The 15,585-nt window shown below is 42.4% G+C and overlaps 1 protein-coding gene across 1 annotated transcript in view; it reads right to left on the bottom strand.

The window, feature by feature from the left end:
- The window catches only part of LOC114028473 (F-actin-capping protein subunit beta), a 165,400-nt gene that overhangs the window by 37,959 nt on the left and 111,856 nt on the right, over positions 1 to 15,585 (bottom strand). The window contains exon 4 of the mRNA XM_027842707.1: positions 6,148 to 6,261. Coding sequence (XP_027698508.1) covers positions 6,148 to 6,261 — 114 coding nt within the window. The remainder of the gene's footprint in view (positions 1 to 6,147; positions 6,262 to 15,585) is intronic.

Genomic DNA, 15,585 nt, shown 5'->3' with positions numbered 1-15,585 from the left:
CCCCATTCTTAGTGAAGCTTGGCTTGGCTGGCCTTTTCAAAATCAAACAAAGATGTCAACTAACCCACCTCAGCCTAAAAAAAGAGGCTCCCCACCACCAACTTTCTGTACCCTCAGCAGCCATGCTGCCAAAGAAATCAGATGAATGTTGCAGTTACTGCTCCACTGAGGACTCCCTTGGATACCTAATTGTGGCGACAGGCATGGAGAGGACCATGGATTTTCATGAAGAGCAGAGCTAGAAAGGCTTGGACACACCTGGCCTGAATAAGATGGGCTGTCTGGCTATCCAAAAACTAGCCTCAAGTAATGTGAAGAGGTTCATTCATCACTAAAGGCCTGGTCACCAGTAGATGAATTTATTCCAGCCAAAGCAACTCCAGAAGGCTTTTCCTAAGGTACAGATGAGCTTCCAAGGGCACTAATGGAGGGATTATCTGCTTTGATTAAATACATCTGGGAATATTGGAGCCACAAGACCTGAGTTTAAAGGCTGGCTCTGTTATTTACTACACCGGGATGATTACAGCATTTTTCACCTCCATGGGTTTGAGTTTTCCTTGTGTTAAAAATGAAGGGGGGATTGGATTTGATGAGGCAGCTAGATGCTCTGATGGAGAGGGCACCAGACATGGAGTCAGGATGAGGTGTGCTCAAACTCTGCTTCAGATATAAAGTTAAGTGACCCAGGGCAAGGCACAAATCTCTATGTGCCTCAGTTATCTCATTTGTAAAATGAGAGGGATTGACTTGATTGTTCTCTAAGGTCCCTTCCAATTTTAAAGCCTTTGATCTAGTTTATCACAGATCAGTTTCCTTGTCTTGGAGAAGTAAGATCATAAGAGAAAAGAAAGAAAAGGAAATGGAAGACATGAAAGAGAAAGAAGAGAAGAGAATGGAAGATTGGAGGAAAAAGGGATGAGAGAAAGGAAACCAGGGGCAGTTTGCAGGGGAAAGTGTGCCAGGGTACTAAGTGATCCCTCAGGTTCCTTCCACCTCTAAATCTTATCACTTAAAGCACAGCCATAACTGGACCTTATGTTCTTTCAATGACTTGCCTTTGTAAGGCAAGGAAAAGAGAAGGTAGCAAAGAAAGGATAGTAAATCTTCAAACTCAGTCTTGACCTTATGAATAATCAGAGGGCATAAGAATTCTGGATCATAAGAGAATTAGAAAAAAGTTAAATGGAAGTAATGATTCTTCTACTCATGGTTCTTCCAGCTTCTGTTTTGCACGAGGATAAACAACCTTCCTAAGGAGACAAAACTATTCATTTTTCCAAGCCCTCCTGACCCAGGATATGAGTTCTTCCTGCATACAACAGCATTCTTGTCCTCTACTCAAGATGGGAGAATTAAGTCTGTCTCTGGCTCTGTCTCTCTCCTCCCAGCCACAGCTGGGAGGCCTGGCTGGCATTCTTGAGCCTCTGTTCAGCCCTGCCCTCCCAATCCCTTATCTTGTCCAGGAGGGCCATAAAAGTCAGCATGTGACAGGCTGGCTTCACCAAAAGCCACACATATGAGAAAGGTGACAAGGTACGGGATTCCTCCACAAACTAACAATGCAGTTTTTACTAAATCTTTTTTTGTCAAAATCAATGATAGGAACACTGCCAGGGGGAAAAGTCAAGTCCAGCGTTTCCCTTTTACTTTAATATGAAGACTTCTGAACTTCAGTGGCTACCTAGGTTAGCTGGTTGGTTTGTTTTTTAAATGTCTGGGCTGGATTTGGGTCACAGTTTGCTGACTCCTGTTCCAGAGCATCAGCATGTATCCTGATTGGGCTCAGTCTTCCCAGGAAGACAGCTAGTGCTGCCAAAGAATTCTCTGCCTGCCCACTGCCACTAATATATTCATCCACAGCAGGGGTTCTCAACCTGGGGTACATGGAGCTATTGACAGATTTCAGGGGAGGGAGGTCCAGGAACTTGGATGAGGAAAAACATTACCTGTTTAACATTACTAATTTGTAAGTGAAATTTAACATTTCCTTCAATTATTTTAAAAAACATTCTTCTGAGAAGGACATCACTGGGTGTCCCAAAGGGTCCATGACCAGCAAAATGTTAAGGACCCCAAATCTGGAGTATGCTCTTCTACTTCCCTGGACCAAAAGAAAAAGAATCAATTTCCAACCCAGACTCTAAGAACAACTATGTAGTCAGAAACCTGGATTTCCCAAGTTCAGAGAATCACAGCACTTAGAGAGCTGAATGAGATCTTATGGATTAGGACAAAACATTTCATTTTACAGATGAAAGAAACTGAAACTCAGAAGAATGGAAATGATTTGACCAAGGTCACATAAGTAGTAAGCAACTGAGCTGAGATTTGAACTAAAAAGTCCCCTAACTCTAATTTTGACACTTTCCATTACCAGTTCAGTGGTTTGACTCCATTTTTCTCTACAGCTCAACCTAAGCGATTGACACTTAAGACTTCCTCTCACCCCTTATCAAGCAACTAGGTAAAAACCAAAACATGCTCATGTGACACTGTATCCATGAGAGCTTTGAAGGTGAAAATGCCAATTAGTAAAAAAGATTTATTTCTCTGATCATAAGAAATGGACCTGCCAGTATATGGTCCAGAAGGGGCCGAAGGACTGGAGGTTGTACATTATACACAGAGGGGATGGTAACTCATTACACTTGAATGATATCATGATGAACTCAAAGAGAACTGATGTCCCTCCTCAGTGCCCAGCTAACAACCAACTCTGACTAACTGAAATCTGGGACTTCCTGCAATATCGTCAGGATCCTGCTGCCATCACTTTGATTGTGCTTGGGTCCATCTATTTAAGCTCAATGAGAAACAGTCATTAAAAAGCATGTTTGTGTGTTTGTGTGTGTGAGTGTATGTTTGTGTGTAAGTATGATGGAGCATCATGGGATCAAATGGGATCCAAATATACTATAAAATTCTCCAAATGAGACCCTGTCTGAGTTCTACCTTCTACTAATTTCAATGGGACCAGTTCATTGCCCAAACACAGCAGCTATCCAATCAACAAGCATTTATTAAGTGTCCACTGTGGGTCAGTCACTAATAAGCGCACAAAGATGGCCTAAGTTAGTAGGTTGTCCATCCAATTGCATGGCAGGATCTGGGCAGTCCCCATTTTTTATCCACTTTGTTTTTCCAAAGCTAGACTCATCTCTTTCTTACATAAGAGAAATGAGATAAAAGATACCATCATCAAGTTTCCTACAAAGGAGGATTCAACAATGGGGAGGACATATGATATAACAAAAAAACACTCTGGGGTAAAAAACAGAAGGCATCAGAATAAAACTACATTTTGAAAAATATATTATCGAGGACATTATGCTAACTAAAAAAGCAAACTGGTTACATTATGAGAGGGCAGGATGGATAGCCAGCCTTCAGTGCATTGGCTGGGTCCTCTAGAAAAATGCTGCAGAAGGCATGGACAGGAACCGTACAGAATGAGAAGGCCTGACCTGACTCTCTTCAAGTCCAGCATCAATGGAAGGAATATCCTTGTCCGTCCAATGTGGCAAAGCTGCTCTCTGGGCTGTAGTTGTTCTTGTCTTCTTTATGGTCTCCCTGAAGTACATTCAAATTTGAGTTTGCCATGTGAAAAGAGCTGGCTCTAGAATAAGTGGACTTGGCTTCAAATCTCACCTCTGGTGCTTATTGCCTGTGTGACCTTAGGCAAGTCACTCACTCTTCCTGGGCTTTGGTTTCCTCATGGATAGAATGAGGAGGCTGGACCAAGTAGATTCCAAGGTCCGTCCTGGCTCTAGATCTGTGCTTTAGCATGCAATGGGATGCACTGAAGTGCTATGGACATCCATCCATTAGGAGCAGTCTCCAATCTGCTCTGGATCCATGCCCTGGTACAGAGGATGGGACAGGTACCAAGTGGGATAAGTACAAAATAATGTTTGATGAATTGGGCAAGAAAGCTAGCTAACGGCAAGATAAAATATCTGTTACATGCAGACTCAGCTACACAAGCAAAGTTGGCCCAAAGAGAAGATAATCTGCACTGAGGAAGACTGCCCTGTGTCCCTACAGTATGTTCCCCAGAGGGTCCAGACCCCATCCTCAGAGATGAATTTGTAGAGGCTTCTGCTCTTCTTAAACTCCTGACATGGCACAGGCAGCCAAAACCAAAATACCAAGACCAACAAGTCAGTGCTTTGAGAAATCAAGAAAGCAGGAAGGTCCCTGGCATTGCCGTGAATTTTGACTTCTCAGTCTCGAGTTTTTGGTTTAAACTTATTTTCTCCATCCAACTGAGGAAGCCCCACTCTTTGGGAAGCCCTTTCCTAAGTTATGGAGTGTAAGACGATAAAGTGGTGGAAGTTACAGAACAACAAAAACAAAGGACAGGAATAGCTTTTATTCAAAATGGTCATGTAACAAGTAACAAGCCATCCTGCACATGGGCATTTTTCAGATAGCTGAAGATGCTGTTTTTGGAGGCAAGACTTGTGGGGTCATGGCTATAGGAACCTTCTGGTATGAGAACTTCTTCCACTGACGAAGCTTATGAAGTCATCTACAATTTAAAGCTGGAAAGAGCTGCCTTGGATAGGGAATTGTTCAGTGAGTTGCCCATGGTTATGTATGTATGGAAAAATGCCATAGTTAATGCATATCAGAGGCAGGATCTGAACTCAGGTCTCCCTGTCCTGACAGAGGCAAGGCCTCTACCCACACTGCCTTCCTCTCATAACTGAACTGACTCCTCTTTTAAGTCCCTTTTCAATACTGTGATTTCATTGGTCGGGGCTGTGTCTCCTTGAGTGTGGATCAAAATTCCTCCAGGCTTTAGAAGATAGTCACAAATCTCTGGCACCTTCTGGACAGGGCCCTTTCCAGGCCAAAACTGTATTCTTATTTTCAGTAGAACTCTGCCTAAAATACACAATACTTATCTAACAGTATATGCTAAGCACACTTTAGCCCTGTCATGACAACTCTGCATCATTATTCTAACCCTCAAATATTAGACAGCACAATTATTTGTGACCGTCCTGTGCATCCGCTATAATAGAAACCAATGATTCCCTCAAGGACCACCAGGGGGAGTATATTAAGCATCCGTTATCACTGATTGCTTTTTATCGTTATTCTGTCTCTCCGTTTGAAAGTCACAGAGCTGCAGGCTCTCAGAGGCCTACCTTTAACAGTATCCCTGCCCTCTGAGGCCCAATGGAAGCACTGAGAAGCAGCTCTGTCTAATCAGTCAACAGGCCAAGGAGTAGATCTGATGACCAAATTAAGGAATATTGGTTGTTGTTATACACACACACACACACACACACACACACACACGCACGCACACATATGATCCATGCATAGAAACACATGTACATCAAGCACATAGCTCTTGTCACTCAAGAGTCCTTTTCCTGTCACTTCTAAAGAAGACAGATGGTTTAGTTTTCTGTAAGTTTGACTTTTAGGAAAATAAGAGATTACTACTTTTTACCCTAGTTCTTTTTGTTCTTACCCATTCTGCTATATCACAGGTGTTATGTGGTCCTACGGGAGAGGGATGAGAGAAGGAGAAAAAGAGGGAGGGAGGGAAGGAGAGAGGGAGGGAAGAGGTGAGTGAAGGAAGAAGAAAGGAAGGAAGGGAGAGAAGGAGTGAGGAAGGAAGGGAGGGAGGGAGGAAGGTAATATAGTCCTAAGAAAATATAGCACTACACAGATATTTGTCTGTGGGCTCATGGCTATGAGGGCCCTAAAGAATACAATGCAGCACACAGGTCAAATCCCTCTCCCAATTAAGGGCTGGGAGAGGTCACATTACTCAAGTCTTGTTCAAATACTGTCTCAGTTATCATGTTGTCTGAGAGCAGTGACACCCCCGTCCTCCCCCTCTACCCCCGCCCCGGACATCATAACAAAGCTTAACTGAATAAGTACTAATATAATCTTAGATTTATATGGTAGTTTCTCCCAAGGAGCATATAGTGCCTTGCTCCCAAGGAGCTATTTTAAATTGGCTACATTACCATACTGGTATTTCTTATGCCTACAATTAAGTCTCAAAGACATCAAATTGATTAAGGGAAACTGGCAGGAGACAGCCCGGATTCTCGTTCCCATATCTGATTTACCCACGTGCCAAGCCCCGGCTCTGGGAGGATCTAACCAACTCACAGGTCTCGGTACTGGTCAAAGGCATTGTTGGCTTCTACCTCCAGCTTACGCAGGCGAGCAGATGGCATGGCCCCATCTTCCAATGGAGGGTCATACCTGTTGCTCCAAGGTGACCTGCAGGGAGAACAACACAAGGACAAGCTCACATCAATCAGTCTTTGCTAGAAACAAAGCCCTGGAACAGCAGAGCCAAGCCCAAAGCTGACGATACCAGGAAGTATGCCATGACTCATCGTTAAATAACTGTGGGGACCGTGGCAACAAATACCTCTGGTGGGATATTCTCAGATAATTCACACAACACAGACACTAGAAACACTTGTTTATGGAGTTTGCCCCTTGATTTGGTGACAATGGAAGAGAAAAGGCCAGTTGTAAGACTGGTTATAAGAACTGAAGATTGACATTACTTAGCCAAGAGGACATTTGGAAAAGAGAAAGATTCAAGTATCTGAATGGCTGTCCTGTGACAGAGGGATTGGACTCATCTTGTATGGTCTCAGCAAGAACCAGAGACAAAGGGTACAAGTAACAGAGAGGTAGCACTCAGCCTCATGTGCAGACAGACTTCCTAACTAGGAGAGCCCTTCAAAACCAACAGCCTGCCTCCCTCTTCCAGAGTCCCTTCCTCCAGCAGATGTTCCAGCAAAGAGAAGGCCAAGTCACTGGTCAGACATGCTGTTAAGGGGTTCTTAGTCAGGTATGGATCAGGACTGGTACCTTACAAAGTCCTTTTCTACTCTGAGATTCAGTCATAAACGGTATCCCTGTGGAGGGTAAGGTAATGTAACACAAATTCCTTCATGCATAATCTTAAATGTGCTTTGAAGCATTCTAATTGGTCAGATGACCGAGGTGGGGAGTAGATGGGGTAAGGTGTTTAGGTGGAGAAGCAGCTTGGCCTTTCCCAAAGCAAAGGATTAGGCAGCGTCTGAACAACTCTATTACGACCGTTGTTGAGTCATTTCAGTCATGTCCAACTTCTCATGACCCCCATTTGAGGTTTTCTTGGCAGAGATACTGGAATAGTTTGTCATTTCCTTCTCCAGCTCATTTTACAGATGAGGAAACTGAGGCAAACAGGGTTAAATGACTTGCTCAGGGTCACACCGCTAGTAAGTGTCCAAGGCCAGATTTGAACTCAGGTACTCCTTACTCCAGGCCTGGCACTCTAACCACTGGGCCACCTACCTGCCCCCTATTACTACCTTAGCAATGCATAACTTCATCAGTGTGGGGACACTGATATCCCTCCCTGCTGCAGACTAAAATTTTTTCAGAATACTAATAACAATGAGCAACAGTCATGGAAGTATCTACAAAGTGGTCTTCTGACATTATCTCATTTGAGCTTCACAATCATCTCATGAGGTTTAGCCTCATTTTATAGATGAGGAAACAGATTCAGAGAGGGAAAAAGATCTGTGCAGGGTCACACACCTAGTCACATGAAAATGGTGGGAACAGATTTCAGGTCTTCCTGGCCCCAGATTCAGCATCTTGTCTAATGCTTAAATGCAGTCTTAGAGAGTTGCTGTGGTTAAAAAAAAAAACAAACCAAAAAACCAAAACCCCATCCCCTAGTAGCCCAGTTGGTGATAAACCTCTCCAAATTCAGGTCAAGTGGTCCTCAGAAGAGGTACATAGTCCAGCTTTCCAAGCCTTTCAGTGTAGTAAGGCCTGTAGGAGCTTGCATAGGAATGAGAACCCAAGATCATCTCCAAACCACAATGAGACATCAGGGCAGACTTTAATAGAGGTATTAAAATCATCATTATCATCCAAAATTAATTCATTAAGGCCTACTCCAATGTTTCTTCATGATACGGAGGTGACTTTGGGTTTCTTAAGTCTACACCATCAGTACAAGTTATGACAAAGTGCTCCTAAGCTGGAAAGGCTCCGAGTATGTCCTAGAAAAGGATTGTCCAAAGACTAGACAAGATCGCTGCAAGACTTGTGGCTAGAAGGCTGGCTATCATGGGATGACTTTTCTTTGGCCAGAGCAATGCATGAGCTATTTACTGCGGCAGAGAGGGATCTCTGGTTCACATAAAGGTTGAGGGATGAAAATGTACCAGCATAATCACAGATGAACAGAGGCTGCTTCTCCTGGCCATCCCAAGGGCTCCCAGCCCTCTGAATGCCAGGCATATAAAATCTGTTAAGTAATGAGAACCAGCTTCTCTTCAACACAAATACTAGCTAGGATATATTTTTTTTCCTTTTAAATGCATTTTGCCACATCAGGAAAACATTTAATCACAGAGAAAGGCTTGAAAGAGAACTGTAAGCTGAGGACCTACTCATTAATTCTTGCAGGTGGGATTCAGTGGGCTGGGTTTTCAGAGAAAGGAATAGTATTAAAAAATAAAGGGGGAGGGGAGAGAAGGGTAGGGAGGGTAGTACAGAGACTATACAAGAAAAGAGCCATTTACCCTCCCCTCAGGTTTCAAAATCTTACCGTTCCCATGGTATGCAACCCACACTAACTCTCTTATTTCCCCTGCGTACAACAACTCTTCAAACATCTTGCTGGATTTCTAGATGCCCTTGATTTCTGCTTTAGGACTGTTTGTTAAGAACAACAGCAGCAGCAGCATCAGTCCTCTGAGTCTGTCAATCTTCATTGTGCTCCTTCACACACAAGAACCTTTTCCCCAGCAGCCAAGGGCTACGCCATATTCTGGGAGCCAACGAACGCATTTTCATAGCCAATTCTAAGCATAAAGGTAACTAAGTTGGTTTTAAGCTTCCCCTGAATTTGTTGGCAATGGAAGATGGGGTGGTGGTGGGGAGAAGTAACCACATTTGGCATCTAGACAGGTGAGAGCACGGCTCTTCGGGCGGCAGCCCCCACAGCTTGACCAAAAGCAGCTGGGCCCTTTGGAACCTATTACTTACAAGGAGATCATTTTCTCTACTTACCGCAATGCTGGTTCAGATTTTGCAAAAATCAAAGCAAAACAGAAGAATAAGAAAGAAGGCTCCCCCCTCACCGTCCCCTGGCTAACCAGATGTAGGTTTTACGCCCCTCTTGGTGGTTAGGGCGAACACCAAAGAAATCACTGCAGAGAGCTACAGACAACAGCACAAGGAACCCCCAAAGAGGAAGCAAGGCAGGTATGTAGACAACCTCTAGCCTGCCTACGTGTTCATCTGAAGTTATTGTACTCCAGATCAATTCTGAATTAAGCACCTACTATGTACCAAGCACTGGGTTTAGACATGAGAGGAGGTAAAATAACAAAAGGTTCCTCCCTTTAAGGAATGAAGAATCCATCTCTGACCCTATTCTGTGTGAGAGAGCTAAGATGAAGTTTGGGAACTCTAAAATATAGATTGGAAATTGATGAACAGGTGAAAGGGGGAAGCACTGAAAAGAGAAGGCAGCATAGTGGAAGTGGAAAAACGAAACCCTTGAGAACAGAAGACCTGAGGGTGAGCTCCAGCTTGGACACTTACTAGCTGGGTGAGCCTCACCTTTGGGAGTCCATTTCCTCACCTGTCAAGTGGAATGATAATACTTTACACATCCCACCCTCCACCAGGGGTTGTGAAGAAATTGCTTTAAAAGACTTAAAGTATTACAGAAATAGGAATTTATTGTAGAAACCATTCTGTACTCTACCAGCCCAAATATTAGCAAGAAGACAGAATGGGGTAGGGAATAGGGAGCAGAGCAAATCTACATATGAGTGCAATTAATTCTAAAAAGCACCAAAGGCAAATGTTCACAGTGGGGGTTGAGGTGGAGAAAAGTAGGAAATGAAGAGACAATCTTTTTGTCCCACTGGAAGCCCTCAGGAGACATCCTGGAATTCTAAGTTAGTCACTCTTGTAATGAACCTGGAGATAGAGATGGCAAATGTTTCCCCTGTTGAGTGATATTTAAAACAAACATTTAAACACCAAACCAAACAAAGATCATCTCCTTTCCCCAAATTTCAGAAGAGAAACAGCAGCAGGTGAGGTTGTCCCAACAACTACCTGAGTACAGGCAAGCAAAGGTGGGATGGTGGGGTGTATGCAGAAAGCACAGCCCATCTCTGAAAAGAATGAGCATTGTGTGACAGACTTCTCTGAGCCTCTTACTCCACAAAACAACAGTGACTATTTATGTAGGACTTTAAGGCTTGCAAAGTGCTTTACAAATATCTCATGTGAGCTCCATAACAGGCCTTGAAAGTGGGTACTATATTATGATGTCCATTTTACAGATGAGGAAACTGAGACAGATAAAAGTCAGGTGATTTGTCCAGGATCACACACCTAATGTCTGATGACTCCAGACCCAGCACTCCACACTAGATCAGGCTGCTTGCCTAAAATGAGAGGACAGGACTAGAAGGTTCTCAGGGGGCTGAAAGCTCTGTGTCTGTGCCTGAACCCAAGCCATTTTCCCTCACTAAAGGCAGGTCTGAGATGCCATTTGCTGCTCTTCCAGATACATCCTTTGTGGACGTTATTCTAGGCAGACACACAAACATTTTCTTCATATCTAGGTAGGTGCTATTATTATCTCCATTTTTCAGAGGGAAACTAAGGGAGACAGAGGTTAAGTGACTTGGTCAGGGTCACACCCACTAGATCGGAACTCAGGATTTCCTGACTCCAGGCCCAGTGCTCTAGCCACTGAGCCATCTGGCTGCCTCTATTTTATAGAGGAGATATTAAAGACTCAAGAAGGGAAATTACTCCCTTATAGTACAACACAAAGAAAAAAGGCAAGGCCACAGCCTGGGTTGGTCCTCCAAATTTCCAGCAGCGTTCTATCCACTACACTCCTGTGCTCTCTTCTGATTCCTGAGGCAGGCAGGAAAACGGTGAGGATCCCAAATGGGTTTTGTTTAAAGAAGGTTTGATCAGACAGAGATGATCCAATCTCTTTTGCAGACAGTGAGCCTGGAATTTTTAAGAAACCTGTAACTTACATTTCTCCTGGCTCAGAGACCAGGACATTTCAAGCCTCTATTCCTGGAGCCAGGCATAATTGGAGCTTGGGAAAAAAAATCTTAACACTACCCCAAATATTTTTAGTGGAAGGGGCACTCTGCACACATTTAAGAGCTTAAATGGAGGCTGTTTGAAACAAGACAGATGGACAAGAGCTCTTAGATTTCAAAAGTCAGGCTTTTCATTTCCCTCCTCGAGAATGCTTTTTGTTTCAACTAACAGGTCTCACACAGTGTTGCTGGCAACAGCCATCCCATAAGGATTCCATTTAAGCAAACTATCAAATACAGTAAGGATGGAAATGTGTGGAGAAAGTCAAAAGGCCTTGACATCTTTAATCAAAAAATCAGAGAATCTCAGAGCTAGTAGGGACCTCGAGGGTCATCTCACCAGCCTACAGGCACCCCACTGGAGTAAAAATGTGAAGGTGGCCAACATCCTCCCCCCACCCTGCCAAGGCACCTCTTTTCTCTCTGCCAACTCTGAGTGGCCAGCTAGCCTACTGGCAGAGGCAGGGTCACTAGATTTGGGATCAGAAGACAGGGGTTCAAGGTCTAGCCGTGTCACTTATCAGCAATGTGACTGGAAGCGTGGCAGCCTATGTCTCTGGGGCTCAATTTCATCAAATATCAAAGGAGCACAATGGATTAAATAATATCAAAGGGTCCTTTTTATGTCGGTATCTATAATCTCATGTCTTTAAGTAATGATGAGCTCGCAATATTCCTCTAAGGCAACTCCTATTTCTGGATAGTTCTAACTGCTAATATTGGGGGTTGGGGAAAAATAAAAAGACAAATGTTCTCTGCCTTGCCATGTTAACCCCATAAAGAGCTGAGAGCACCCAGGTATCCCTGTCATAATACAAGAATATAAACATTGTAAAAGGGGGAAAGAGTCCTCAAACCAGAGGGTTTAAACTTCAGCCTTGACACTTATAAGATGTATGACCTTGGGTAATTAATTTTCCACTCAGGGATTCAGTTTCAAATTATAAAAATAAAGGGGTGCTCTTCTGCCAGTGCATCCCTTTTTTTTCACCCTTCCATTCTCTTTTAAAGATCATCCCACTATAATCAACTCATATTCATGCCCTCTGTCTTTGTAGACATATTCTAACTTACCTAATAATTATAAAATTCTTAGGAGTTGTATGTGTCATCTTCCCATACAGGAATGTAAACTGTTTAAATTTATTAAATCCCTTATGATTTCTCTTTCATTTTTATATGCTGTTCTTGAGTCTTGTGTTTGACAGTCAAATTTTCTATTCAGTTCTGGTCTTTTCATCAGAAATGCTTGAAAGTCCCCTATTTCATTAACTATCTATTTTTCCCCCTGAAAGATTATACTCAAGTTTTTCTTGGTAGGTTTTTCTTGGTTATAATCTTAGTTCTTTTGCCTTCTGGAATGTATATTCCAAGATCTCCATTCCTTTGTAATTGTGGCCGCTAAATCTTGAGCGATCCTGACTGTGGTTGTTTGATATCTGAACGGTTTCTTTATGGCTGCTTTCAATATTTTCTCCTTGACCAGGTAGCTCTGGAAATTGGCTATACTATTCATGGGAGTTTTTATTTTGAAATCTCTTTTAGGAGATCTGTTTTGCCCTCTGGTTCTAAAACAACTGGGAAGTTTCCTTTATAATTTCTTGAACTATGGTGACTAGGATCTTTTTTTTTTTAATCATGTCTTTCAGATAGTCCAAATAATTCCTAAGTTATCTCTCCTTGAACTATTTTCCACATCAATTTTTGTTCTGATGAGATATTTCACATTTTCTTCCTTTTTAAAAAAAATTATTTTGGCTTTGTTTTATTGTTTCTTGATGTACCTTCCATATGGCTGATTCTAATTTTTAAGGAATTATTTTTTTCAATGAGGTTTTATACCTTTTTTTCCATTTAGCCAATTCTATTTTTAAGGAGTTATTTTCTTCAGTATTTTTGTGCTTCTTTTACCAAGCGTTTAAATTCTATTTTCATAATTTTCTTATACTGCTCTCATTTCTTTTCCCAATTTTGCTCTACTGCTTTTATTTGATTTTTAAAATAATTTAAAAAAAAAACAACCCCAAACTCTTTCTTTCACCTTTCAAGGAATTCTTGTTGGGCTTATGTCCAATCTGCACTTTTCTTTGAGGCTTTGCTTGTAGATATTTTCACATCACTGACTTCTTTTGAGTTTGTGTCTTGAGCTTACCTGTTACCAGTGGGTTTTTATGGTCAGATTCTTTTTGTTGTTTGCTCATTTTCCCCATCCATTTATTGAGTTTATACTTCATCTTAGAGTTGGGTTCTGCTCACCTAAGAGGAGGCAATTAATATTTGAAGCTTCAGTCTTTTTCACCCTGCTGTTTTCCCAAATAATTCTGGGGGTCTCTAAGTTTTTGGTACTTCCAAAGTGCTGTGATTTGGGGAGAGGTGTGGTCATTGCTTTCTTGATCTGTGTTCTTGTCCTTATCCAAGAAGGGCCCTTGATCCCTGGCAACTGCAAGGGCTACTGCTCCTCACTCTCAGTTCCTCACCTGAAACTGCTACAAGCAATTAGGGCCCCTACTTCTCTCTGCCCTGGAACTGTGACCAGGGCCCAAGCTTCCTTGTTTCTGCAAATGCTCCTCTTCACCCTAGAAGTGCTACTAGGAACTAGCACCTTTGTTCTCTCTCTGCCCTGAAACTGTGATGTGGAATAGGGTAATGGGCAATGGAGTTACCAAGTGGAGGCTGGTGATGTACCTAGTGCCCACATAGGAGTTCTCTGTAATCTCTTACTGACCACTTGTTCAGTCCTCTTACCTTGGGCAACGGGAGCTCCTAGAACTATTGCTTCTGCTGCTGCTGCCTCTCAGACCAACTGATGTTGCTGCCATGCTGGACTCCTGGTCAGCTCCCACCCCAGTGTCACAGACTTCTCTTTCTTACTTCCTAAATTGTCTGAGGCTGGAAAATGTCCCACTTTGAACTTTTATTGGCTATGCTGCTCCAGAATTCGATCTGACATATCATTTTAAAGCTGTTTGGAGGAGAATGCTGGGAAAGTTCAGCTGCAATGCTTCCTTTACTCTACCATCTTGGCCACATCATTAAACTTTTAATTAGGAACATTTACAAAAACAGAATGCAAAACTAATTAAAACATCAAAAATAAAAAAAAATAAAGGGGTACTGCTGGATTATCCCCTGTGGCTCTAGAAATTCTGACACTGTACATAAGGACAGCTGCTTCAACTCAGCAGGGAAGGTGTGACCTTGTTTCTGTAAACGGTAATGGTCCCACCAGAGGATTCTAGTGTCCAAAGCTATCTTACATCAGGCTAGAATTCTCATGCTTTAAAAAAAAAAAAAAGAGGGAAGTCTTTCAAGAAAAAGGCTGATGCTGAAAGGGCTGAACAGGTACAGTGAGTGACCAGAGTTCTGCTTTTTAGCTTGAGACACTAAGGAGCTGGAAAAAACCCCAACCTGTACCACTTGGGCTCAACTCCCGTGGTCTCTTCCTTGAGGTGAGAGGGCATGAAAAAACATAGATGGATCTGAAGGGTCCATAGTGCTGCCCTTTCAAGGGGATTCTCAGAAAGCTCCCAGAGCTAGGATGGATGGTTTTTCACAAAGACTGTCAGAGCTGGGAGGTCACTCAGATCAGAGAATGTCAGGGCTGGAAGGGTACTTAGAACACGGAAAGTCAGAGCTGGGAGGGCCCTTAGAACATAGGATGTCAGACCTGGGAAGGCCCTTAGAACACAGAATGACAGAAAGTCATAGACTTGGGAGGGGCTCAGCATCTAGTTCAACCCTTATTTTTTTTTTTCATTTTTATTTTATTTTCTTATTAATGTATTTTTAGTTTTCAACAATTACTTCCATATGCCTTAGAGTTTTAAATATTTCTCCCCCTCTCTCCCCAAGACGATGTGCAATCTGATATAGACTCTACATACGCATTCCTGTTAAACATATTTTCACGTTAGTCATGTTGTAAGGAAGAATTAGAACCAATAGGAGGAACCACAAGAAAGAGAAAACAAAACAAAACAGAAGTAAAAAAAAAAAAAAAAAAGAGCAAATAGTATGCTTTGATCTGCATTCAAACTCCATAGTTCCTTCTTTGGATGTGGATAGTATTTTTCATCATGAGACTTTTAGAGATATCTTAGATCCTTACCATTGCTGAGAAGGGCTAAGTCTATCAACGTTAGTCATCGCACAACGTGGCTGTTACTGTGTGCAAGGTTCTCCTGGTTCTGCTCACTTCACTCAGCATCAGACCATACAAGTCTTTCCAGGTTTTTCTGAAGTCAGCCTGCTCATCATTTCTTATAGCACAACAGTATTCCATTACATTCATATACCACAACTTGTTCAGCTATTCCCCAATTGATGGGCATCCCCTCAATTTCCAATTCTTTGCCATAACACAAAGAGCTGCTATAAATATTTTTGTACATGTGGGTCCTTTTCCCAATTTTATCATCTCTTTGGAATACAG

Source organism: Vombatus ursinus, unplaced genomic scaffold (genome assembly GCF_900497805.2).
Source record: "Vombatus ursinus unplaced genomic scaffold, bare-nosed wombat genome assembly UNPS02014884.1, whole genome shotgun sequence".
In the NCBI taxonomy this organism is placed as follows: domain Eukaryota; kingdom Metazoa; phylum Chordata; class Mammalia; order Diprotodontia; family Vombatidae; genus Vombatus; species Vombatus ursinus.
Note: the sequence above shows the minus strand (reverse complement) of the source record. Positions and strands in the feature narration are given on the sequence as shown.